Source organism: Peromyscus maniculatus, chromosome 7 (assembly GCF_049852395.1).
Source record: "Peromyscus maniculatus bairdii isolate BWxNUB_F1_BW_parent chromosome 7, HU_Pman_BW_mat_3.1, whole genome shotgun sequence".
Taxonomy (NCBI): domain Eukaryota; kingdom Metazoa; phylum Chordata; class Mammalia; order Rodentia; family Cricetidae; genus Peromyscus; species Peromyscus maniculatus.
In genome coordinates, this window is record NC_134858.1 from 66,946,210 (window position 1) to 66,972,903 (window position 26,694).

Below are 26,694 nucleotides of genomic sequence, written 5' to 3' on the forward strand. Positions count from 1 at the left end.
ATCTGGCTCTGGGTTTTTTACTAATATGACCGTTTAGCAATTCGTCTTACAGTTAAATACTTGCATGTAAGTTGTGTACATTTTACAGACTTTTCTTTCTGCTGTGTTTCTGTGAACACGTACATGGAGATAGGAGGGACATGTATGTGTATGTGTACTCATGTAGAGGCCAGAGGTCAACATCTAGTGTCTTTCTTTATCACTCTCCACCTTAGTTTTTAAGGTATGATCTCTCACTGACCCTGAGACTTAACTTTTTCAGCTATACTGGCTGGCTAGAAAGTCCCTGGGATCTTCCTCCACTGTACTCCTGTCTCCTCCCATAACACTGGAATTGCTGGCACACATTGTCTGGCTTTTACTATGACACTATGTCTGGCTTTTACTTGGGTGCTGGAGATCCAGACTCAGGTTGTATGCTTTCACAGAAATCCTTTACTCACTGAGCCATCTCCCTAGCTTCATCTTTCTACTTTTAAAAACATGAACTGCCTGGCGGTGGTGGCACACACCTTTAATCTCAGCACTTGGGAGGCAGAGGCAGGATCTCTGTGAGTTCTGGTATACAGTATGAGTTCCAAGAAAGGCTCCAAAGCTACACAGAGAAACCCTGTCTCAAAAACAAAACAAAACAAACAAACAAAAAAAAACTATCTTAGGGATAAGAGCACTAAGAGTTAGGTAGTTATGGCCTTCACTTTTCCCTAATAATTTGCCAATATATTTTCTTCCAAGATATCCACTGAAACTAATGAGTGCCGAAAAATTGAGACTCTGGAAAATTTGGATCTGGATTTTGATGATGATGTCACAGAACTTGAAACCTTTGGAGTAACTACCACTAGTCCATCCAGGTCACCAAGTTCAGAAAGTGACTCCCCTGTACCCATCTTGACAGATGTCCACACAGCCTCCAAAGTAGCAACTGCACCTGTGGCACCACCTGTACCTGTGGCACCACCTGCACCTGTGGCACCACCTGCACCTGTGGCACCACCTACACCTGTGGCACCACCTACACCTGTGGCACCACCTACACCTGTGGCACCACCTACACCAAGCATTACTAATGATTCTAGAAGCCTATGTCAGATTCTAATGAAACAATTACAGAAGGAGAAACAGCTCTTCTCTGGTGTGGAAAATGGTCCTAAAGAGTTCAAAAATAAAGATGATCAGGGACTTGAATCATGTGGTGAAGAGGTTCGCAGTGCAAAATCTTTGACACAAGATAATGAACCCCACAAAACATCTGATGGGATCTCTAAGGAAATTGATGTAGATATGCTGTATACCAATGATGAAGGACCAGGTGTTCAGGGGAACGCAGACAATGCCAACAAAACAGCTACTGAATCAGAAATGACTAAAACTGAGAAAGGGATTTCCTGCGGGAGTGATACAGATGAGGACTGTTTAATCATTGATACAGAGAGTAAAAGTAATAGTGATGGAAAGACAGCTGACGTGGGGTCTAGACCAGCAAGTCCAAATTCTTCAGCACAGACTTCTGTGGGAAACCAAACCACTACTACTGTTTCTGAAGAATCTTGTGTTTTAAAGAAACCTATCAAAAGAGTCTATAAAAAATTTGATCCAGTTGGAGAAATTCTAAAAATGCAGGATGAGCTTTTAAAGCCAGTTTCCAGGAAAGTGCCTGAGTTGCCCTTGATTAATTTAGAAGAATCTAAACAGCCATCTGCCTCTGAGCAACCCTCCGTTACTTCAGATGCCTCAAGCTGGCCAAAATCTAGTTGGACTTCTGCATTTCAGAAGCCTAAAGGACGTAAGTGAATATCAAGAACTTACTCGTTTGTTCCTTTTCCTTAGCTTTTCTCCCTTCTTTCATACTATTATAACCCATTTTGTAATTTTTACCTAGTCACTGACATTTCAGTCTGTCAATCATTATTTCTGCTCCCACTGTGTCCTCTTTGTATCTTTGTATATGTGCTATACCCTGTTTACCCAGTATGTACATGGAAAGGCTACTACGCTGATGGAGGGGATTATAAACATTAGCCTATCCACACCTTCTGTACCCTCTGTAGTAGACTGCAGAATGAGTGTGCCAATGCTCCTCAGTCTGCCTTACTTGGGAATATCAGGACCTTTTAAGTTCTTTCTTCTTGCTACTTATCACTGTGATGCATGGTTTGCATAGTGCTCATGGAGATATTTGTGAAAAGTAAGAGAACTTTAAAACTCTGGTTGCAGCTCTCTGCTGCAATGTCAGTAAGTAAATTTGGTCCAAGGTGGAGAATTGACAGTCACAAAGAGAGTTACTGAGTTGTTGTATTCCAGATTACAGTACATAAAGGGGTAGCATATTTTTAAATGGTAATGAGGAATGTTTTTAAAGGATTGCCATATGAACTCCAAGACTATGTTGAAGATACATCAGAATATATAGCTCCTCAAGAAGGAAATTTTGTCTACAAGTTGTTCAGCCTGCAAGACCTGCTGTTACTTGTGCGGTGCAGTGTCCAGAGGATAGAGACAAGACCACGGTCCAGAAAACGGAAGAAGATCAGAAGAGTAAGTTACCTGAGAAGTTGTGATGTGGGAGTGTAAGGGATAATCCCAAATATTGGACATGGTGTTCTAACGAAATTTGACTTTAACTTATTGATCACTCCCATAGTTTTTCTGGGTAAACTTCTTTTAGTAAGATGTTGAAATCAGTTTTGATAAGAAACACATACCATCATATAAATGCTGGTAACCACTTTGACTAGTCCATGTGAACTCTGGGAAAAACATGCAGATTGATTTGACCAGACTGTGTCAAGACTTGACCAGACTGTGTCAAGACTTGACCAGACTGTGTCTAGCCTGTGTATGTGTGACTTTGTACTTCTTTGTCACCTCTGAGCCCTTTCTTTACCCTGAGACATTTCTCAACCTCAATGTCTTTTAGAAACAGAAGCTTTAAAAGAGCCCTGGAGTTTCAGGGCTGCTGGGGTGCAAGGCTCTGCTGTCTTCCCCTGTGGCCCCTCTTGGGGCAAAAGAAGCAAATGATTGTTACAGTTTTCCCACTGGCCTTTCTGCGACTGAGCTTCTCTTTTAGAAGACTTGGCGCTCTTTCATGTGACTTCTAGAGATTGGCAAATAAAGAGAAGCTTTTGTTTTAGCTGATTGCGAAGAGGTACTGACTTGTCTTTTATTGTTTCTTAAAAGGATTCTTTTTTTGAAACTCCTATTTATTGACAGAGAGAGAGAGAGAGAGAGAGAGAGAGAGAGAGAGAGAGAGAGAGAGGGGTGTGTGTATGTGTATGTTGCACACTTGCATGTGCGCACATGCACACACACAAACATGTATTCACATACATGTGTTCATGGAAGTATAGAAGTCAGACGACAGCTCTCCTCTTTGGTTCTTTTCTTCTACTATGTGGGTTCCTAGGACAGAGCTCAGGTCATGGGGCTTGGTGGGAAGCACCTGAACCACAGAACCATTTCACCTGGCCAAGAGAACCTCTTAAATTGTGTTCTTTTCTTTATGTGCACGAGTGTTTTCCCTGCTTGTATGTCTGTGTGCCACATCTGTGTGCCTAGTGCCCATAGATGCCAAAAGAGGGAGTTGGGTCCCTTGGAACTAGAGTTATAGACATTTGTGAGCTACCATATGGATGCTGGGAATCAAACCCAGATGCTCTGGAAGAGCAGCAGCCAGTGCTCTTAACTACTGAACCATCCATCTCTCCATTCCCATTTTTTGTTATTTGTTTTGTTTTTGTTTTTGAGTTTTATTTCTATACTTACTTGTGCTCTCATTTTTTGTAGTCAGCTTCATTTCTTTCACATTCCACCCTGTGCCCATACCACTTTTTCTTTTTCTTTTCATTTATATACTCAACAGTTGTTGATGTCAGTATCTCTTAACTAAAAATAGCCCAGGGAAGTTTTGGACACCAGTTTAATTCTTGACCAAGACAACTTGGTTAGGAAAATTGTCATTCACTCAAAAAGGGAAATTTATAAGTACCAAGCTATAACCATCTAGGAGAAAATTATTCATCAAGTTGTCAAAACAATTGAGCCCCAAAGAACATCTAAATAAAAGTCTTATATTTCTGACGGTCAAGAGTAAAACTTGAAAGTTTTCAAGGAGTGCTTGTCCCTTGCTTCTGTTGTTATGTGTGGTAGTTTAGTACATATGGTATAATTCCCATACTTTAATGTATGCCCCTTGGATTTATGCCCAGTTTTTCTCTTTTCCTCAAGTGTTAGCACCATAGAAACTCAGTAAATAGGTGAGAAAATTTGAGGGGTTGAGAGGCTAGGGATCTTTGTAAGGAACTTTAGAGGGAAGTTAGTATCCACGCTAGTTTGAAAAATACTGTCATTTCAGAATGTATCCTTGCAATATTTCCTCCCTAACAGCCAACAACTTGTTCAAAGTTTTCAGGTTTGCAAGTCTGACTCCTGGTTTTCAAGAATATCATCTCTGATTTTTCTTTAACTCTTCAGTTTATGTTGTTATTAATATCTTACTTCTTCAACAAAACTCGGCTTAATAATAATCCCAGCACTTGGGAGGCTGTGACAGGAGGATTGTCAGAAGTTGAGGCCAGCTGCTCTACATAGTAAGTTCCAGGCCAGCCTGAGTTACAGAGTAAGCCCTGTCTCAAAAAGGCTAAACCTCCCTTACTACCACCACTACCATCCCCCACCCCAAAAAAGTCAACAAAGCTGCCTGTTAGAAGAGAACTTAAACCAGCAGCCAGTTTGAGAGAACAGAAGTGAAGAGCTTACCAGTTCTGTACAGAACTATGAAATCCAGGCCAGCTAACCACGGCATGGCTACTAGCTCTTGACTGTCCCAAGTGCAGCATTTTACAATGGTTAACAGTTTTACATCCAGTTGCTCAAATTTTATGTTTGCATTATAGGTGTTTAAAAAAAACCCAAAACAACAACAACAAAAAACACTGCTTAATGGTGCAATATATTAGGAAGAATAGAAGTTACTCAGTGGTGCTAAAGAGAAGATTCTAGCTATGAATTATTTGTTTATGAAAGTACATAAGGGTTTGAGAGGTTTATGCAAACAGAAAAAAAGAAAAGCTTTCACTTGGGCAGCACAGACTACAGCCACCCTTCCAGGGAAATGAGAAACTTTCAGATCACAAATCTTGATTGTGATTTACACTTCAATTGTTGATACGAAGGAAAGAGAAAACATTGAAGCCATTCCTGTGGCTTCCTGGAGATGGCAGTAGAATACATACAGAAATCAAGTCAAATTCAATACTTAGTTTTATATCAAAGAAAAGCACACTCCCCTTAAAAAAACAAAATTATCTGTGTCTTGAGTATACTTTCCATGCATCTATAATGCTGTAATCCATTTAAGATAGAGAGATGTTCATCTTCTCTTGCATCACCTGTTCTTTTCCATTTCTGCCATAAACTGTGTCACTGAACATATTTCTTAGCTCTCTGACATGAGGCTTAAGGTTTTTGTTTGGGTTTTGATTTATTGTGCATATGTAAATGGTATTTGAGCACTTATGTGCCATGAAACATGGGTGCAGATCAGAGGACAACATGCTAGAATCTGTTCTCTCCTATATTTTATATGTATTCAGGTTGTCAGGTTTTGTAGCAAACAGTCTATCTGCTGAGCCATCTCACTGGCCCAAATTTCTCAACACTCTAGACCTTTAAATTTTGTCTCTAGCTTCTATTTGCTTTAAAGTTCAGAGGCTAAATCATATTATCATTTGCTAAGAAACTGTTATATGGTACAATGATTTTAATCCATTCACAATTTTTATTTATTTATTTATTTATTTATTTATTTATTTTTTAATTAGAAGCCACTTTGTGGTCATACAACCACAGCCTCTTAAAAATGCAGAATCTTAGGCACCACTTGAATCTATATTTTAGCAGGGTCACCAGATTATTATATGTATTACATTATAGGCAATATTACCTTTAGGAGTTAACCAACATCTTACAGAAATCAAAAATTGTCATACAAACCACACCATTCCATGTGCTGTTGACTGAAATACTGTGTTTGAATTGTTCTTAGCATCACTGGTATACCAAAGCCACTAAACCACTTTAGAAAAGCCAGAAACTGGAAAACAATGATAAAATGTTTTTAAACCTGTGAAAGACAGCGCCGTATTTTAATTTTAAAGTGCTAATTAGCCGTGTTATTTGAGTAGGTTCTGTAAACCTTGTGTCTTCTGTAGCAGGGAATGGAGAATCCTGTTGAGAGTAGAATTTTTAGGCTGGGGATGTATCAGAGCTCAGTGATAGAGCACTTGTGTAACATGCACGTGACCCTGGGTTTAAAGTCCAGCACCACCAGAAAGAATTGAGTTTTCACTGGCAGACAATAATGTGTTGCTACAGTATTCCACAAGTAGGTACTTGCTTGCACATCCACCCTTAGACTAGTAACGGGGATGGGTAGTCATTTTGCTCCACCTGCTTGATATCCTGACCAGTAAGCGCTAAATGGATACAGTGTCACATGCTAAGTGCTTGGAATTAAGCCTCTGTGTTGTGATGATAGTAACATCCACAGTTGTTCTAGCATGTATTAATGTTCATTCTTAGGAAGAAAACCTTTTTCTTTTCTTCTAAAAAGTATTAGTGTGTGTTAGTCACTGCCTTCTAGCATTTAACTCTTGACCTAAGAACAATTGCATGTGCTGGAGTCCCAAGGAGTCTGCTTGTGAATCACATTCCCTGGCAGAGAGGAAACATGTTACAGTATGTGGGGAGTTTGTCTGTCTGTGTTGGAGATGAGGGTGGTAGTGAGGGATCCCTTATCCATCCTCCGTTTTCTGAATCTACCCCTTAGAGGCAAATGTATTCATATCTTCCTGTCCAAATCCTACACTATACAAAATAAATGAAATGAAATTCCCTGTAAGCATTTGAAAACTGCTGGCTATATAGGCAAATATATTTTCTATGAGTAGTAAATTTTGTTTTTGTTTGGGTTTTGATTTATTGTATATATGTGTGGTCTGTGGGCACTTGTGTACCATGGAGTATGTGTGGAGATTAGATCTGGAGCTTTGACAAAATGCAATTTTGCATTACAGCAATTTCCAGTTTACGTGCTACCAAAAGTAGAATATCAAGGTTGTTATGGAGTTGAAGCTCTGACTGAAAGCGAGCTCTGTCGCTTCTGGACTGAAAGTTTATTGCATTCCAACTGCTCGTTTTATGTTGGTGAGTCTCTAGGAGTCCTCTTCCCCTTTGTAATTCCCTTTAAATATTTACCTTTAAATTCAGCTGTATGCACATATTTCCATTTTGTCCTTTTTTGTTTTCCATTCTCTGATTATGCTGACTCTGTAGTTAAATAGTGACAGGGAGTATTGGTTAGCTATTAAATTGATTTGCACGTATTTTGTAATTTTCTTAGAATTATAATGACATTATCTCAGAAATCTCATCTTGAAACAGCGTTTGATTTATTTTGGTTTTGAAGTTTTGAACAGGAGGGAAATAGCAGGGCTTTGAATGACGTTGCCAGGGTTCTTGAATAGTTAACATGCTTCACGTGACAAGTTTCTTGCTCTTATTGTTCATGCTGTTCTTTCACATGGGAATGCTACATGCTGAACATCTCTGTCATCCCTTGTCTTGGACTCTACACCAATACAGTTCAATACAGTATTGATCTGTCTGCCCTACCAGCTCCCATCTCCCCCCCCCGTCTTTTCCTTCTTTGGCTCTCTAAATGTGTTGTCTTTACTTGTTTGTTACTTCCTACATTATTGTTCTTTCTTAGGCCATCCATCCCTTTTTCCTGCTAGGCAGTAGGTAGTTTAAAGTCAGAGCCTGGTAGAGCCTTGTATATTCCTAGTACAAGCATAAGCATGATGCTCTGTGTATAGTGAGTGCTCTGTATTTTTCTTGACTGATTTAGAAACAGTGGTTATTTATTGGAAAAATTTCTCCCATTTTGATTAATCAATATTGAAGGGGGTGGTGGTGTTTAATTTTTATATAGCATCTGGATGGCCTCAAATTCACAATCCTGCCTCAACCTCCCAAGTGCCAGAATTGGTCCTGTGCTGCCACACCTGGCTAATGTTTTTAGGGCTCTCCTCCATTGTCAGATATATACCCAGATGTTTGTTTTAGTAGCTTCCATCAGTAATCAGGATTCTAACGTTCCTACAAAGCCTTCACACCACAGCTTCCTTGTAAAGCATTTAAAAGGAATTGCCAGTTACATCCACTTGAAGAAAAGATTTTTCTTTAAGTTATCAGTAAACTTTTTAAAGTCCTAACAGATGATGCAGACTCATTTTCTAATGTACTGTTTAACAGATGAAATTGCCATCAGTTGTATGACTACTTCACCTAAGGACTTTTTACAGGTCCTAAGTAGTTATTGCCTTGAGTCTAACTAGCCTAAAGACCTTCTCGTTGATACACCTTTCATTTTCGTGTGACAGGATAATGCATATGGTTCCTGTGACACTATTTGTTGAAGGACATGAGTTGTTGTGGACTTGGGTTTTGTTTTGATATAGATATACATGGATATGAGTGAGCAGGCACACCCCTTTCTTGTTGTCTTAGTGCTGGGGACAGACCCCAGGACCTGTAAGTGGTAGGTAAGCACTGTACTCTGAGCTGCACCCATAACCTAGGAACAGGCTTTCAAATGCTGTGTCAAAAGTATTCATCAGGCAGGGCATGGTGGTACATACATTTAATCCCAGCACTGGGGAGGCAGAGGCAGGCTGGTCTCTGAGTTCAAGGCCAAATTGGTCTACAAAATGAGTTCCAGGAGAGCCAAGGCTGTCACACAGAGAAACCCTGTCTCAAAAAACCATACACACACACACACACACACACACACACACACACACAAACACACACACACACACACACAAAGTATCCATCAGTATTAGGAGCTTAAAAGTGTTGTAGTACTCTTAAGAAGAATGCTCAGTGAAGTTACTTGAAGAGCTGGTTAAATTGAAAATTGCTAGTACGGGGCTGGAGAGATGGCTCAGTGGTTGTGAGCACTGGCTGCTCTTCCAGAGGTCCTGAGTTCAATTCCCAGCAACCACATGGTGGCTCACAACCATCCATAATGAGATCTGGTGCCCTCTTCTGACCTGCAAGCATACTGTATACATAATGAATAAATAAATCTTTGAAAAAAAAAAAAGAGAGAAAGAAAATTGCTAGTGCTAGTTCTAGAGTGTCTGATTGAGTAGTCCAGAATGGGACCTATGTCTTTATGTTTCTAACACAATCTCAGATAATATGGCCAGCACCATACCTCAGTCTTTAGGTGCAATAAGCATATTTGGATTTTTTTTGTTGTTTGCTTGCTTGCTTTGCTATATATAAATCTGCTCACCTCCTCCTCTAGATTACAGTGTCTCTTGCCCACTAAACCCTTAAGAGTTACTCCTTTAAGAAAACCTGTAGTCTCATCACAACTTCTCTCTCTACTGTCCAGTACCATGATATTTATCAAAGCCATCATTGAGCTGGCGTTCAGTCAGCCCTCCCTATACAGTTCTTACTAGCATGACCTCTGTTATGGCAGCATGTTAAGAGTAGAAATTGTATATAAGCTTCACTGCCAGCTCCTCAGTCCACAGTTATGAAGTAGATTGCAGACATAAATGAGCAGTAACTGCCTTTGTCTCTTATTTCAGTCTGTATTGAGTGGTCACTGTGTACCTCTTAGCAGTTCATGTACTGAAATTAAATGTGTGTCATGGTCAGCCATTTGAGAATGAAAACAAGGAATTGGCCAGCAAAGATTAAGATAAAGGAAAGAAAAACAACCCAGAAACAGAAAACCCACCAAAGGTAATACTGGAAGTGAAAGTGTAATGGAGCTGTAGAAGAAATAGCTGCCTGGGAATGCTGACCCAGCCACTTCTCAGGAGACTCTCGCTGCCAGAGAACCTTGGTGATTATTAACCTAGTGACATAGAGGAGAACAGTGGTGACATCAGGATGAAGAAACGCCAGCCTAAGGTTTTAATTAAAGGAATTCTTGGATAGACCATAGAAGTTGCTCCTAACTTAGATAAGAGTATGGCAGTTGCCACAGTGGGAAGGTGCTCCTCTGTCAGAGCTGTTTAAGAAGGCAGGGAGCACTGCTCACAGTACTCTTGCGAAAACTTTTTGGAAAATGTGGGATCATGCTGGTTTTGATGTTTGAATTGCAGTATACTAAATGCATATTTTTTTATATTTTATTTCTCTAAATACTTATATTAATGGAGAGTTTGTTTTGATAAAACATGTGAAAATAGTGAAATAATTGTAAATTTTCCATTTATCATTAAAATACAGGATTTCAGCCTGCATGATTGTTTTTACAAACTTGTACTGCATGTAAAGCTAGGACTACCTCTGTCTGGATTATGTATAAATGATGTATGAACATAAAGGCTTAATTTCTGCTGTCTAAAGCAGTGCCTCCCAACTGTACCTCATCTTAAAAATGATCTAAAAAAGAGAGTGCTTATGGCTGAAGGACAATGGCGAGAGCTTTCACCTCAAATCTGGCTCAAGTGCCCCAAGGGCTGAGGGGACAAGTCTCTGAGGCACTGAAAGAACTCACTTGAGTCCTCAGGTTAGACAGCTCCAGCATTGAGAGTTCCCTCCTGGAGGAAGCAGACTTTCAGAGTGCTTAGGGCAGGACTCTGTAGTTAGTTCTTTGATAGACTGCATTTGCTGGGTACTATACTACGTACTTTCATTGTTGACCTTTTTAAGAAAAGGTAAGTAAGTGCTGTTAGTAGTCTCAAAGGCTTATTTATTAAACATCAAGAAATACATTATTGCATTTAATATCCTCTTTTTATACCTATTAAACCATTAAAATGTCTTTATTATTAGAAATGTCATATATAGTGAGCACTAGAAATGGAGAGGTGAAACTGAAGTTGGCATAAGAAATAACAAGTGGCTGTGGGGACAGATGGATATGTTGTCTTTGAGGGACGACATCTGATAAAAAATGTTTCTAATTAACTTCTTTGAGCATAAAGCAAATGATATTAAAGTAGGCTAGATATGGAAATGAGATATTAAACTATGTGCAATTTTTGTAGTCCCAATGACTGATACCTACTTTCTAAGTAATTTGTTTTGACGATAAAATATTAAGAGTTAAAAATATAAATAAATGTAAGCCATTATTTTCAGCACTGGTGGTTGTTTCTTACACTGTGATGTCTTAACCTTCATGCAGCAGTAGTAGCATGGCCTTCCTATTGACCCGCGTGTATTGATTTGCCTCAGCAGCTCCTCTGTCACTCGGTACATCACAGCACCTCAGTGCAAATCTCAGCCTATTTTGTTTTAAAACGTACACATTACTTTCTACAGTAGAAATGTCATTTTAAGAATATAATGTTTGAGATTTTGTGAATTATAGATTTATATCAGGCATGTAAGAAAATAAGACTTTGAATAGATTGCTTTACTCACTGAAACATTTATGATTGCTTTAATTAAAAATAATCTATATTTTTATAATCTAAGTTTTACAGTAATGTGTCTTTGAGATTTATTGAGCATGATCAGTCCACAGATTTGATTTTAACTGCTTATTTACATGGTGAGCACATGCTTCCCTTTTCAGCATCATGGAGATGCAGCTCTAGTGGGAACCATGGGCACTAATGGCTGAGCAGTTTTTGCTCTTAAATTAAGATTTAGAGGCAATCATCCTATTTGGAGAGTGTGGACATATGTAAACTATTCTATATTCAGCAAATATTTAAAAATGAATACATACCATAATTTGTACTTTATATCATTGTAAATTCAGGTTTACTTGATAGCTAGTGAGATATATTTCTCCTTTTAAATACAAAGTCCTATATAGTTGTTAAAAATGTGTAAAAATCATCTTTATAGAGAGAGACTAGTTAACTTTTTGGTTTTTTTTTATTTTATAACCACAGTGACTTGAGTTTCTTTAAGTTCGATGTTTTCTTTTAGGGCATATTGATGCATTTACTTCAAAGCTTTTCATGCTAGAAGAAATTACCTCAGAAGAATTAAAAGAAAAACTTGCAGCACTCAAGTAAGGAAGTGCTTTGTGGTGGGCACTGAAAAGACTTCACTCCTGTAATGTGATCTCGGATTTTCCTTTACCTACAAATAATGATGATGTTTGATTATTTTCAAGATCAATTCAATTTCAATTGAGGGGCCCTCAACCCAATTTACATTATTTGTCTCCATCTGCAAAGAAATGTACTGCTAATACTTGTCCTCCCACTTCAGACAAAGGAGGCTAGAGCCAGAGAGTGTTGTGTTAAAGTGCAGGAAAGCAAACATTTTAGCCCTGCGTAGATGAGACAAGGATGAGACAGCCACAAACTTTCAGGCATCCAGATTATGTGACTGACTGGGTCCTCAGAACCCTGAGTGCCTCGTTGTGAGGGAAAATAGCTTGTGTAGAGTTTCTCATTTCATCACACAACTTGGCATGAAAGGCTTGTGGTAGCATCATGGCCATTTCATAGACAAAGAAGCTGGGACTGAGAGTGCTCACAGGCTGAGCTGGGAGCACAACCTTGATAGTTAATGTGCTAAAGTCACCACTGTTAGCTGCAAAGCTCCACTTGGCGCAGCTCTGTGAGGGAACAGTCGGACTTGAACTGTGCTTACACTAGGGTCCACTCTGTAAGAACCGCCTTATATGTGTGCATAGAAAAGTCATGACATGACTACCTAACCCTTTGCTTCACTTCTCTCATGAAAGTCTTTTTTAAAGAGACATAATAATGGGAATAGGTTTCTATGTAAACGAGGCACCAAGGAAGCACCTAGAGTAATACTTGTGCTTTCCCCTTTGGCAATCTGCCCCGCTCCCTGTGCTTCTCTGCATTGCACATGCATGAAGTCAGGTTTCTCAGCAGCTGATTAGAGCTGGTCTATAGTTTCATACTGTGTGAGCATTTTTTAATTATATAATTATAACTTCTCTAACACAGAGCCAAATACTTCATGAACATGAAAAGAAGGGATTTAAGTCTCTCTCCCCAACATAGTCTACTTGCTGGCCCTTGTTCTGCATTATTTGCCTGCTGCTGCCTTTGGCTGTGAGCAGTAGACCACACGTTTATTAGTGAGGCTTTGCTTTATAGGTTTGTTTCGGTTTAATTTCACATCAGTTTCTTCTGTTTAATAGGATTTCAAGTTTATTTAACATTCTCCAACACATTCTAAAGAAATTGTGTAGGTAAGTACTTTGGTTTATTTTGCATAGATGTTTTTATTTGCTTTGCTGGAAGTTATTAGAAACTTTGCCAATATGCTGTTAGAGATAGATGGAAAAACTAGAAGTGTACAAGCATTTTATCTGAGTTAAAATTCCAAAAAATATGAGTGAAAGATAACATGATAGTGTCTAGCTATAATAAAACTGCAAATGTATTTTTGTTCTTCTCTCTCCCTTTCTCTCTCTTCCCTCTCTCCCTCCTTCCCCCTCCCTCTCTCTCTCCCTCTCTCTTTCTCTCTCTCTCTCTCTCTCTCTCTCTCTCTCTCTCACACACACACACACACACACACACACACACAGCCTTACTGTAATTACCCAGTCTAACCTCAAACTGTCAATCTTCTAAGATACATGAGTTTCATTGACTAGAAGCTCAATATTTGAAATGTTATTTATTCTTTCTACCAAATAGTCATTTGCCTCCTTATATGATTAAGAGAGGGGAAAACCTCCCTAGAAGCCAGTAATTCTCTGGATCTCCTTTGTCAACACCAGTTACTTTCAGTTTTAAATGTAGCTTATTATGTTTGTAGACAGATCTATATAACTAAAGCTGATTATCTTCATTTTAATAATGTGGAAAAGAACTGTTCTCTTTGCCTCTTTGCTGTGTATTCCCAAGAAAACACAGTCCACTGCCTATGTGAATTTTGTTCTTTATGGTGATACATTGAATTCCTTGAAGCTTTCCAATAAACAATGAAAAATGCAGCAGATTGGCCGTCATCAATTATTGTGTTAATAGAAGATTGTGATTGATGCTCTGACCTGTGTGCAACCAAAAAGCCAGGTCTGATTGAAGCCCTACTGTGCACAGAACTGCGGACAAATCGCCTAGTGTATCTCTCATGGTTATTTATGCCCAGTTTGGAGTTAAGCTTGAAACCCTGTGTGAACGATTTAGTATGAAGGTGGGTAGTGGGGCAGAACAGCAGTTAACTATAAACACATAAGCCTGCTGCTGTTTCTACATCTTTTCTACATGGTCCCTCACCTGTTTCTGACACTTTAGAGTCCTGGACATGTCACATTTACTTTTGTGTCTCTATTCTCTTCCTTAATAGGAACTAAGTACAGTGTTGAAGGGATGAAATATATGGTTGGAGTATATCATGGATTAGAGAGTTAGATGGATTGTTTTTCCATTAAATGACTAACTTTACAAATGGATAAAACAGCAAAAGAAAATGGTCACATATTTCTGAATTTTGGAATAAAAATGCTAAGATTGGTTGTCTGAAAGCTATAAAGTAGTTTAAGGCTTCTGAAATCTTTACTTTTACGGGTTCTGAAATACCTTAGAAGTGGCATTCTCTGCCTGTGGTAGCTTAGTCTTGCTCTGTGGGGTTGGAAGAACATGGTGAAATTGGTACTATAAGCCCGTGAGTTGAGTCTCCGTGTTGGATGCAGCTTGCAGGATGGGTCCTACTTGCTATCTCACGCAGCAGAAGACTCTTCGCTCCTGATCTACAAGACCTCAGATGGAAAAGTTACTAGAACAGCATATAATCTGCATAAGGCGCATTGTGACCTTCCTGGTGTACCTTCCAGTCTCTCGGTTCCTTGGGTTCCATTAGATCCCAGCTACCTGTTACCATATCACATCCATCATGGACGAATACCTTGTACTTTTCCGCCTAAATCACTGCGCCCTGCAGCACAACCAAAGGTAAGATCTTTTTTACAATTAATATCCTATTTGGTTATTGATTACTAATCTGTTTCTCTGACTCCCTTCAACAGATATCTGCATTTGCCCGGTAACCATTCACCATCTAAAACCTGTGCCCATATTGTATGTAGGACTTCCTTGCTTATAAGTTTTATAAGTCAGCTAAAGAAATCTGTGCTATCTTGCTGTAAGTGTACGTGCATGAAGCATCCATGAAGTACAGTGCCTTGGTTTCTGCCCAGTGCACACTTGTATTTTCTTAGTTCTTATTTATGTATATCCTCTTCCATTAAACAATTGAGACAATTTGCAAAAAAGTCCATATAATAAAATTATTGTATAAGTAAAAATTGTTAGTAATATGATGAAATATTTAAAAGCAAGTATTAGTAATTAGTGAGTGAAGTGGCTTATTAAAAATACAGTAAAATATCAAGAGCTAAGTTGAATTATGCTGAGTATTTTATAACTTAGGGTTTTTTGAATTACTATTAATGTTATTATAAAACCCTTCTGGAAATGTCAGTTGACGAGCATTTTTTCTTTCTTTTTTTTTTTTTGTTCCTAAAGACATGTTTCTCTGTGTAGCTTTGGCTATCCTGGAACTTGCTTTGTACACCAGGCTGGCCTCGAACTCGCAGAGATCCACCTGCCTCTGTCTCCCGAGTGCTGGGGTTGAAGGTGTGCGTACCACACCTGGCTGAGCAGCATTTTTAACCTGGAATTTGAAGCCACAGCTGCAGGTGCTCTCTCTGCTGTCTCTGCCCTGCCACCCGTTCTTCAGATCGTGTCCTCGGCTTCAGTTTGAGCTTAGTTGTAGAAGGACTTCTGCTGTCTGCAAACGACCCTGAATGTCCAATGTATTTTCCTGCCCTGTGGCCAACACCTTTGAGTCAAAGCACTGAGTTCTTTGATCTCTGTACGGCTCCCTGGGAGCTCCTATAGATTCATGTGTGTGTCCTGTGAGCACTCTCTTTTTTCTTTCTTCTCTGTCACACCCAAGTAGTCTGTAAATGTCCCCAAATCCTTTTCAGAAAATAGCTTTTCCTACAAGTGCCAAGGACTTTAATTATTGATGTTGATTTTTTGTTCCCGTTGGCTAGGATTGTAATGCTGTTCAGTTCTTCACCCTGATATCACCATTTGAGAAAACTGTTCTATTTGTTTGTCAGTTTTTTGGTGGTGGGGATTGAAGCCAGGCCTTGTGCATGCTAAGCGGGCATTCCACTCTGAAACACCTTACCCATTCCTAGTAGACTTCAATGAGAAAGTGTAAATGTGGCAAACTAGTTGAGAAAATGAAAAAATGGAGAAAGTAACTGTATTTATCTCCAGTTTTGGTGACTATTTTTAGTTTCTAAATACTCTTTAGTGATTTTTATAATCTAAGGAAATGTCTTAAGTAACTTAAAAATAATTGAAAATATTTTTGAAAATCTGTATTCTAAGAGGACAGTTTTAATTTAGAAACACTAATTATAGTCTGTCAACTATAACATATAATTCTGTATGGGGGTGTCTCATTCCTTTTTGGTGAAAATGAATGGTTTAATACCTTGTCCCTGAACAACTTTAAGTTGAAGAAAACATATTTATGCAGGATTTTTTAATACATTTTTTATTTTACATACCAACCACAGTTTCCCCTCCCTTCTCTCTTCCAGTTCCCCCACACCTCCTTTCTACCCCCTCCCCCCATCCACTCCTTAGAAAGGATAAGGCCTCTCATGGGAGTCAAAAAAAGCATGGTATATCAAGTTGAGGCAAGACCAAGCTCCTCCACCCTTGTATGCAGGGTGTTTTTAAAAGAATTGAGTGACACTGTTACACTTTGTCGGTCAGACTAACTTCAAACATTGAATGTTTATGCCTTAGAAATACTCGGAAGATTTAACTTTTTCAGTAGAGTGGTCTAAATGTGCTGAAGTATAACAAGAAAATTCATTTAGACAAGGAGAAATTCTGTGTACTCAGTACTTGAACACATAAATATACATTCTAACAGTTCAGTCATGGGTGTCACTGGACAGTGTCTGGTGCAGGGACAGATGCTCTGGGTTTATCTGGGAGCAGCCTGTTGCATAGCCCAGCACTGGGGACATAGACATTTGATAACTAATGTTGCCTTGGTGTGTTTTGAAACTCAGCAGAACTCCTCCTGCCACAGCTAGTCTGTCGTAGATGCATGTGTGTGTGTGTGTGTGTGTGTGTTCCCTGGATACTCTGTTCTTTTTTCCTTTCTCTGTTATGCCCAATTAAGTCAGTAAATGTCCCAAAGCCCTTTTAAGAAATAGCTTTTCCTGCAAATGCTGAGGAGTTTTTAATTGTTGATTTTTGTTGTAGTTCACATTGGATAGGATTGTGAATGCTGTGCAGTTCTCCACCCTGGTGTCACCTCCCTGCCTTCCTAGCTAGGCCATGGAAATAGGACTTCAATAATTCCAACCAAGCTCAGCACCTGTCAGGTTCTAGGCTTAGCAGATATGCAGAAAGATCAGAGCTTTCTGAAAACTGGGAAGTCAGAACCTGTATGAAATAGCTGTCTGCGTCTCTGATGTAGCCTTGTCTTGGTGTGATCTTCCATCCCTAGTGCTCTTGAACCAAGTGCTCATCCCTGGACAGGGCCTGCAGCCCTGAACCCTGACTCCAGCACACTCCAGTAGACCCTGCTTCACCTCCTACTGTACCAAACATCTGCTACCCTTCACCACTATAGGTTCCATAATAGGCATTTACTGGACACTTTCACAGTTTTCAAAATGTTTTCCTTTCTCAAAACCCAGTTAGTGGATACCTTCAGGAAAACGCCAGCTGAGTGGGGAAGTGACAGGTGCCTGAGAATCAGCACTCACTGTAAGGTCATTTAAGACATGAGCATCAGAGACCAACAGACCCGCTGACTAAAGCTCTGGTTTGCCGCTATCCTAGCCATGTAATTTACAAACCAACCCTGAAAGCTCTAGAAGAGAAAGTAAAGACACTAGATTCTGGTACATTCTTAGGGAACCACAGTGCTGACACTTCAATTGTTGGGCTGGACTGAGAGAGTGCGTTTGAATCACCACCGCCCCTTACCCTCCCATCTTCAGGATTGACTGCATGGGATGTACAGAAACACCGCCTTAGTGAGGTGGCTAGGGGAACTGAAGGCAGATACAGGCCACTTTTTGGAAATGGTTGCAGGCTGTACAACTTTGGTCTTGTGTGAGGTCTTTAGTGGCCAGGAAGGTGACAGCATTTCCAAAGTCTCTCCAGCCAGGGCTCTGATTAGCAGTCCTTTCCCCTTGCTCTGAGATTCTGGGAGCTGGATACAAGTTGGAGCAGGCATGAGAGGAGCAGGCATTCCTCTCAGCTGTGCCCATCTCCTCCTCCTCTTCCTTTCCCCGTTTCCTCTTTCTCCTCTGCGTTCTCCCCCTCTTTGCTTTCACTTTTTTTATTTCTTCCTTTCTAGACTTCTTCTCTCTTCTCTTTGACCATCTGATCTTCCTGCCTTGGTCCATCTTACTCTCCGTCCTCCCTTTATGTGTCCTCACCCTGTCCTTGCTTTTCTCCTTCCTTCCTGCTCACCACGGAATTGCACACTGTCTCAAAAGGTCTGGTCTTCCTCACTTTCTAATTCCCCCTTGCAGCATCTTGTAAATGTAACAGCAGTTTTCAGCTGAGCCCTGCTCCAGCTTCTGTCCTCATTGTTGCCAGAAGTTTAATGCTTTTAAAACTGGGTCAGATTCAAATTCTTAAATAGCCACGTGGCTGGGACTTAAAACTTTACAAAAGATAGTTCCCAGATTGAGAGTCTCTGTGTAAATGATGCAGGGTTGTTTGTGTGCAGGCATGTTGTGAATGTATTAAGTTGTTTGGCTCTTGATTTATCTCTTAGGTTGGTGGGACAAAAATGCCTCTCCGTAGCCACAGGAATCCAGTTTCCATGGAAACCAAAAGCAGTTGCCTGCCTGTTCAGCAAGATGAAAATGAAGGAGTGGCTCAGAATAAAAGGAAAATAACCTAAGGACTGGACCATGGAAAATGAAGTTTCAGAAAAACCACTTGTACCAGTGTTTAACATTGAACTTTGAGGGGAAACAGGCCCTAAAAAGCAGCTAGCAAAAAGAGTGTTTCCCCTTGCTATCCTGGAGTTCTTACAAAGTGCCTTGGAAACCTACTGACTGTGGGAAGGGCAGTGCCAGCAGAAGTTAGTGTCCCTCCTCACTTCTGCGTGGAGAAAGACAAATATTTTTATAGTACTCTTTTCTAAAGATCACAGATAGGAAACCCACTTGGTGTTTTAGAAAGTGTCATGTGTTATGTTAGTAATTGGATTGTATTGCTAGTCTAATGAGACTGGCCCAAACGGTTAAACGTGGCCACTGTAGAAATAGCTGTGTGCGTTCTTCATGGCCCATTTTTGTCAGTATCAACACTACTATTGATGTGTTCGAAAACCTGTTGAAATTCCATTGTGGACACCAGAAGTGAAAACAAGGAAGATCCCTGTTTCTGAAAAGTGGCAAATGAATATTTTCTTCTAGGCAAGCACACATGTGTTTTATAAAACACTAGCATTCTGTGGTGTGACAGCTTTAGTGACAGTGCCTCTACAACTTTGCAAAATTCCATCTGAGTGTGGTGAACCACTGCCGAAAGCCAAGACAACATGAGCATGCAGGCATTCCGGGAACAAAGCTGGAGCATTCCATCAGGCATGGCTAAGGTGCCATTAAGCCTAGGATTTTCTTATTTATTTTTCTCATCCTGATTCATTCAGAAAGCAGCATCAGCAGTGGGTTGGCCAGTTTGGATGTGAGGGGACAGAACTGTTCACTTTTTGTTACCTATTTTTTAATAAACACTAAAGGTATCAGAAATGTGTTTGCAATCTCAGAATTGTAGTCCAAAAGCAATTTTCATGTTGTTTTGGGGCAGTGTGTGCATGTGTGTGTCTGTGTGTGTTCCATGGAAATTATACCCAAAAATCAGGGTCTAGAGAAAGGGCTATTGCAGAGGACCAGATTTGATTCCCAATCACATGGCTGCCCACAACCATCTATAACTCCAGTTCCACAGGATCAGATGACCTATTCTGGCCTCCTTGGGCACTTCATGTATGTGGTATACATACATACATTTTGATAAAACATTCATGCCCATAAAATAAAATTCTCTTAATGAAAAGAAAGACTCAAATCCTCTAAAGTATTTTAAGCTGAAATTTTTTATCTTCTATCAAGTTTTGTTTTGAATTGATTTTTCTGAGGAGTTGGTTGCCTAAATTATTAGTACATATTACTATATGGATTTTTTGTTTTGTTGTTTTGTTTTGTTTGAGACAGAGTCTGTACATAGCTCTGGCTGTCCTATAACACAGAAATCACCTGCCCCTGCCCCCTGAGTGCTGGGATTAAAGATGTGTGCCGCCATGTCCAGCTACTGTATGGATTTTAATGTATCATTTCCTTAGCCTGCTACTCTCCTTTTAAAAGACTTAACTTTCCTCCATAAACTTTGTCACTTATGCACATACTCAGAAATATTTTAGTTTTGACTCATTTGGCATTCAGCCTGGGAATGTGGGGTAGGGGATCCCTTTGGAATTAGCTCTTTTCCAAAGCTAGACAGTGTTTGCTACAGTCTGAATGTTGAAGACTGCCTTGGCCTCATCTTTTTAATTATCAAACCTGGGAACAGTTCTGATCACATAGAGCTGGTTTTCCTCTGTACTTAACAAACACATATTTGATGTTGTCTTTTGTTCTTGATTTTTAGCATAAAGAATTTGTAAGCAAGGTAGTGATATTGATAATAACTGTAGCAACGTTTTTATTGTTGTTGTTTTTTTCTTTAATATAAGCTGGGGGATACCTCAATATTAGAGTACTCACCTAGCATGCCTGTGACCAAAGGTTCTGTCTAGATGCATAGGAAGAAAAGGAGATATTAGGATATTATGAACCTAAACCTGGCTCATATATTCTTTTGTGTGAAAGTATAACTTATGTAAACATCTTAGAAAACAAGTTCAAGAATTTGACTACAACTTTGTGTCATGAAATGTCACTAGGTCGCTATTGTCCTCTTGTCACATTCAGACCTCACAATATTGTTTACTTGACAGTAGACAGCAAGTTCTGGGGGGCGGGACAGAAGCATATTTGTTTACCATTAAATAACAATACCAGTAGATACGTGTTGTATTCAGGAATGAATAGATATCAAGGACAGATGGCTACATGAGACCCTGTCTCAAATCAGATTTTTCTTTTCCTTGTAGTTGTACATTCTAGTAGAGGAATTTGTGTGGTGAGAGCCCTGATAAAAAGTCATCTTGAAAGCTGTCTTGAGCTGGGGGTGTATAGCTCAGTGGTAGAGAGCTTGCCTAGCATACCTGAGACCCTGAGTGCCACCCCTACCACTATAAAAAGGAAAAAGAAAAAAAGACATAGCACATAACCAAGTCTTGATAATTAAGGAAGGAGTTTCTGAAATAAAACTTCAGCTGGTTATTTTTGTTTTTTTTAATGGGTAGGAGTTAGAGAAGGAAGGTGTAGAATATGAAAAGGTGAAAGGTGGCCAGAGCCCAGGCTGTGAACACGGAGATGACTGAGCAAATCCTACTTTAGACATTGGAACCTATCCCACACAACTTGGAAACCTATAGTGAAGTTTAACAAAAAAAATGTCATCAGGTATGTGTCCAAAAAAGGCTTTTTTGTCAGCATTATTCTACAGAATGCACTAGGAAAAAGTTGAATATTGTAAGGTAGGATCTGAAGTTGGTAACAAGTCAGCACTGTCCATCGGGTACAGCTTACCTACAAGCATTCGTACTGCTGGGAGAATGGTGGTGTTCTGCACTGGAGAAAATTAAAGTGTGATTAGAGAGGGAAGAGAGCACACTGTTGCTTTAGCTGTCCCTACTCCCTGGACTCTGGCTGTGGATGATGTGGTGCTGAGTATTAGTTACCTAATGTGACGTGCCTGAATGACAGACTGTCCAGGTGCAGTTCAGCACTCCGCCCCGAGCTCAAAGGTTCTTCTGTACTTGCAATCATGTTGTTGACTAGAGACATCCACTTCCTCCAAGCCAAGGTTCACACACATATGTAGGTAGAAGGCCTTGGTTCTTCTGTTGTCGCAGTAGGCCATGGGCCCTTTTTGTCTGGACTGCTGTGTAGCACAGCCCAAATGTCCTCATGGCACAGCAACCTGCACACCCCAGCCAGCATTAGTAGCCTCAGAAAGGAGCGACAAGAACGTGATGGTGTCTCAGAGGTCAGGCACTGACTTCTGCCATGTTCTGGTTAGAAGTAAGTCACTAAGTCCACAGTCTCGAATGTCAGCTCGGTGAGGGGAGAAATAACCAAAGACTATGTGAACCTATTTATTTAAACAGTATTTATTAATTGAGAATTTCATAGTATTTGATTATATTCACTCCCCGCCCCCAACTCTTCCTAGATCCACCCACCTCCCTACCTATTCAACTTTAGATTTTGTGCTTGTTTTTGGTTTATAAACCCATCAACTCCAGTGTGTGTTATCCAGATACTCTTGGTTATGGGGCCTCCCCTGGAGCATGGTCAACCTACCAACTGACTCCCTCTCCCAGCAGCTATCAGTTGTCAATAGCACGATAATAGTTTTAGGGGTAGGACTTCATTCCCACCTCCACTCAACCATGCTGGGATTTGTCTGGCTTGAGCTTTTGTAGGTCTAATGCATACTGTCACAATCACTGTGATAGTTTGTATGTTCATCTGCCCAGTTGTATCTGGAAAGTGCCGTTTCCTCTTAGCTATTCACCATTATGACTGTTAACATCTTTCTACCCCCTCTTCCATGAAGATCCTTGAGCCTTGTGGGGAACGGTGTGATATAGGTATGCCATTTAGGAATGAGTAATCCCTATCCTCTTGTTCACAGCACAGGAGCTGTGGGTCTCCTGTTTATTGCCATCTGCTGCAGGAAGTAGATTCTCTGATGAGGGTGGGAAGATGCACAGATTTTTGGCTATAGCACTAAGTCATTAGGAGTCTTTATATAATGCTGTGTCCATTTAGCAGAATAATGGTAGATTCTTCCTCTAGGGGCAGTGATATATCTAGCCGTAGGTTCTTGACCCCATTAATAATGGCAGGTATGGGTTCTGTCTGATGGATTGGGACTTAAATCCAATCAGACAGTAGTTGGTTATTCCTATAGCATTTGGGCCACTATGGCACCAGTGACCATATCTTTCCAGGATAATTATTATGGCAGCTTATAGTTATAGATCTATTTTTAAACCACCATAACTGCCATGAACACATTTAAGGGTGTAAAAGACAGTGTGTAGAAAGAAAAGACTTTTTTAAAAGGAATTACTATCTTACCTACTGTCTTAGGCTGAGGCAGGAGGATTTATGAATTTGAGGTCAACATGGGCTGCAGGGCAGGACCCTGATTCAAAAGATGTCAGTTACTATCAGCACATTAAATCTGAGATAGAAATTACTTGTGTCTTAAACATTTGAGCTCAGGTTAGAAGCCACATGAATACAGATTTCAGAGGTGGTGATTGAAGTTGGAGCAAAGGGCAAAATGGAGCAGCGGAAATGAATACGGAAAAGAATAGCAGGGAAAACTGGACATTTGGGTTGCACTAGAAAATGCTTAGAAAATGGCGGGAGCATGTCAGAAGGACACAGGGTAGCTGAAAGGAGTCCCAGGTCCAAGGAAATTTGAATATTAAATGACTGTAGTAATCATCTGCAATCCTCTGAGTAAAATAATAGTTCAAGAGTCACTGACCATAAATGAAAAAATAAACAGGAGGGGGCCATTCAGTTCTGCAGTATGCCAACCAACCAATGAAATGATGGAGTTAGGAAAATCACCCATTTAATTGCTAGAGTAATTTAGCAGTCAACAGATATTAAAGTTAGAGTTTGGTGATAAATAGGAGCAATTACATAGTCTTAAAGAATCACCCTGAAAATTATTTATTATTTGGTGAATATAGTGTGTTTATCAATTTACTTAGAGTTGAAGAAACTGGCCTAAGACAGAATGTTGTGACTAGTAAGAAACAGGAACACAGCAGTTGTGTTTCCTAGTTTGCACCAGGAGAAAGTAGTGTCAATAATGTGGCATCTTCCTGGCATAAAGGTGTCCATCATGAAGAAACACCCAGAGAACCCAAACCAGAGACAGTCTATAAAACAAGTGGTTTGGGGATTTTCAGGAATCCCATCATCCCTGTGAAAGACAGAGGAAGGCTGTTGTCTTAGGGTTTCAATCGCTGTGAAGAGATACTGTGACCATGGCAACTCTTATAAAGGAAAACATGTAATTGAGGTGGCGACTTACAGTTTCAGAGGTTTAGTTTGTCATTGTAGTGGGGAGTTGCATGTTGATATAAAGGCAACAGGAAGTGGACTGAGTATCACACTGAACAAAGCTTGAAGGAAGGAGACCTCAAAGCCCACCCCCACAGTGACACACTTCCTCCAGCAAAGCCACACCTCCTAATAGTGCAACTCCTTTTGGGGGCCATTTTCTTTTAAACCACCACAGCTGTCAAGCTGTTTCTGCTTGTAGACACTAGCTAAATGTGACTCATGTCCATGGTTTGGATTTGGTTCCCGCTCTAATGGAGGGTATCATCAAAACAACATAACTTGGAGCATGTAGTAGTGAGTAATGGTAGATGAAGGCTAATCTCGTTTTACCATTGTAATGTCAAAAAGTGCCCCATACTTGGGAAGTAAATACCTACGTGTATGTTGATATGAGACATGATGTCTGTAACTTGTTTACAAATTGGAAGATTCAGGTGTGGAAACGGGAGCAAGGAGGGTTGATGTCAGGTACACAAGAACAGTGTGTATGCTTATATGTATTTCTGCAGTGTTTGTATGAATTTAGTGCTATTGCAGAATAGATCTTTTTGGAAGGTACTGTTTACATTGTAGGGAGTTCAGGGAAAATGAACTAGGGAATGTTAATAGACTCTCAGCCGTCCAGATTTCTCAATGTGAAACGGCAGCAGCACAGCAGGCTGAGAGCTGAGTGCTGAGGAAGGAGAGCATGAGAGTAGAGAGGTACTGAGCAGTGTGTGTGTGGGGGGGGGGGGTGGATCTGAAACCAGAAAAGGAACCAAGGGGGAGGGATTTGGATTTTAGAATGGTGTGGACTTGTATTTTCAGGTTTCGAGACATCTGCCTGCAAGATGATATAGTAAGCACACTAAGGAATTTAGCAGTCGGCAAAAAGTACTGGCGAAGACTAGTTGGGAGCCCCTGGAAAGGACTACAAGACAGTGGAAGAAGGTCAAGACACTACTTATCAAGGTTCCATTTGGAAAGAGTCCCCATATACCCTCTGTCCCCTCACCTGTCCCCATATACCCATCTGTTCTTCCCAGTCCTGTGGCTGCCATGACACTCGGTGGAATTGACCCCACCTGCTATATTGTGTATATGTGTTACGTTATCTTCATTCATTCCTCTGTTGGTGGACATTAAGCTGGTTCCATATCATCATTATTATTCCCACCTTTTCAATGTCTGGCCTCAACTCTAGAGGCAGCTGGGCACTGAGAAAGAAACTAAAGGTCCAGGGACAAAAGAGATGGCTCAGTAAACCTCTACTGCTCTTGCAGAGGACCTGAGTTAGTTCCCAGCACCCATAGCAAGCACCTCAAAACTACCTCTAATTCCAGCTCTGAGAGACCCTTTTCTGATCACCACAGGTACCTGCACTTATTCGCACAAACCAAGACAAAGACATACACACACTCAAAGTCTTAGCAAGACTAGAGATCCATGTTCAGACACATTTTCACAATACTAATTCAATTTATATTAGCTTACCTCATTCAAGAGCAACAGAAGGCTAGGTGTGGTGGAGCATGTCATCCACAATCCCAGCCGCCCTTGGGAGGCTGAGGCACAAGGAACACGGATTCAGAATCAGTCTGGGCTACACTGTGGGACCCTGTCTCCAAAACAGGAGAAGGAACAGAAGTGAAGATTCCAGTTAGATTCAACAATTGTGAGATAACGTATGTTGAACCTTCTTCTACACATTCTTCCCAGCTGCAAAGCTTGTCTGCACTTGAATACATGGCCTCTTCGTCACCCTGCAATACCACCAAGGGCCAAAAGCTCATCTGCAGTCCCTGGCCTGCTGAGAACACACCTGTTCTTCCATTGGCTCTCAGGGCCTCACCACTGGCACACAGTGTTCTCAGGGCCAGTGAATATGTTTGCAAACCAGTCTTTCCACAGACCTCCATCTGACCTAAACTGCTGAAAAAGGCTTTAAACTGTAACCTTTTTTTTTTTTCATCCCACCTATTAGCTAGGACTCCAATAAATAAAGATAATATTGTGTCCAGCACCAGTTTTACTGACTCTATAATTCTCGGTGAGGCAATATTCACCTTTGTCTCGAGGGTTTCAGCAGAAAGTGAGAAAGGGCTGGTGAACGGGTACTGAGCATTAGTTGGAAAGGAGAAATGAGCCCTGGTGTGCTGCTGCCCCACACAGTCGCAACAGGCAAAGATAATAGACTATATATTCCAACAAGTGCAAAGAGGGGGTTTTAAACAGTTTAACTTCAAAAATATTAAATGCTTAAGGAATCAGATATGTTCACCCAATCTGAACATTATACAGTGTGTACATGATACATGTACACACATGTTCAAAACATGAGTTGATACTCCATAATTACAAACAAATTTAATGTCAGTTAAAAACTGATCATTTGGGAGGCACTG

General features: G+C 40.3%; 1 protein-coding gene across 15 annotated transcripts in view; it reads left to right on the top strand.

The window, feature by feature from the left end:
* Positions 1–26,316, top strand: part of Ice2 (interactor of little elongation complex ELL subunit 2) — a 48,326-nt gene extending 22,010 nt beyond the window's left edge. For 5 of the 15 annotated variants that reach the window (XM_006979291.4, XM_042281198.2, XM_042281199.2 and 2 more), the window contains 7 exons: positions 736–1,786; positions 2,363–2,538; positions 7,077–7,206; positions 11,977–12,061; positions 13,175–13,225; positions 14,675–14,933; positions 18,814–19,798. In XM_006979291.4, coding sequence (XP_006979353.1) covers positions 736–1,786; positions 2,363–2,538; positions 7,077–7,206; positions 11,977–12,061; positions 13,175–13,225; positions 14,675–14,933; positions 18,814–18,942 — 1,881 coding nt within the window. In that variant the 3' untranslated portion in view covers positions 18,943–19,798. Of the gene's footprint in view, positions 1–735; positions 1,787–2,362; positions 2,539–7,076; positions 7,207–11,976; positions 12,062–13,174; positions 13,226–14,674; positions 14,934–18,813; positions 19,799–25,117 lie in introns of those variants that run through there. The other 10 variants (XM_076576590.1, XM_076576592.1, XM_076576591.1 and 7 more) reach the window with 6 other exon arrangements.
* The last annotated feature ends 378 nt before the right edge of the window (positions 26,317–26,694 follow it).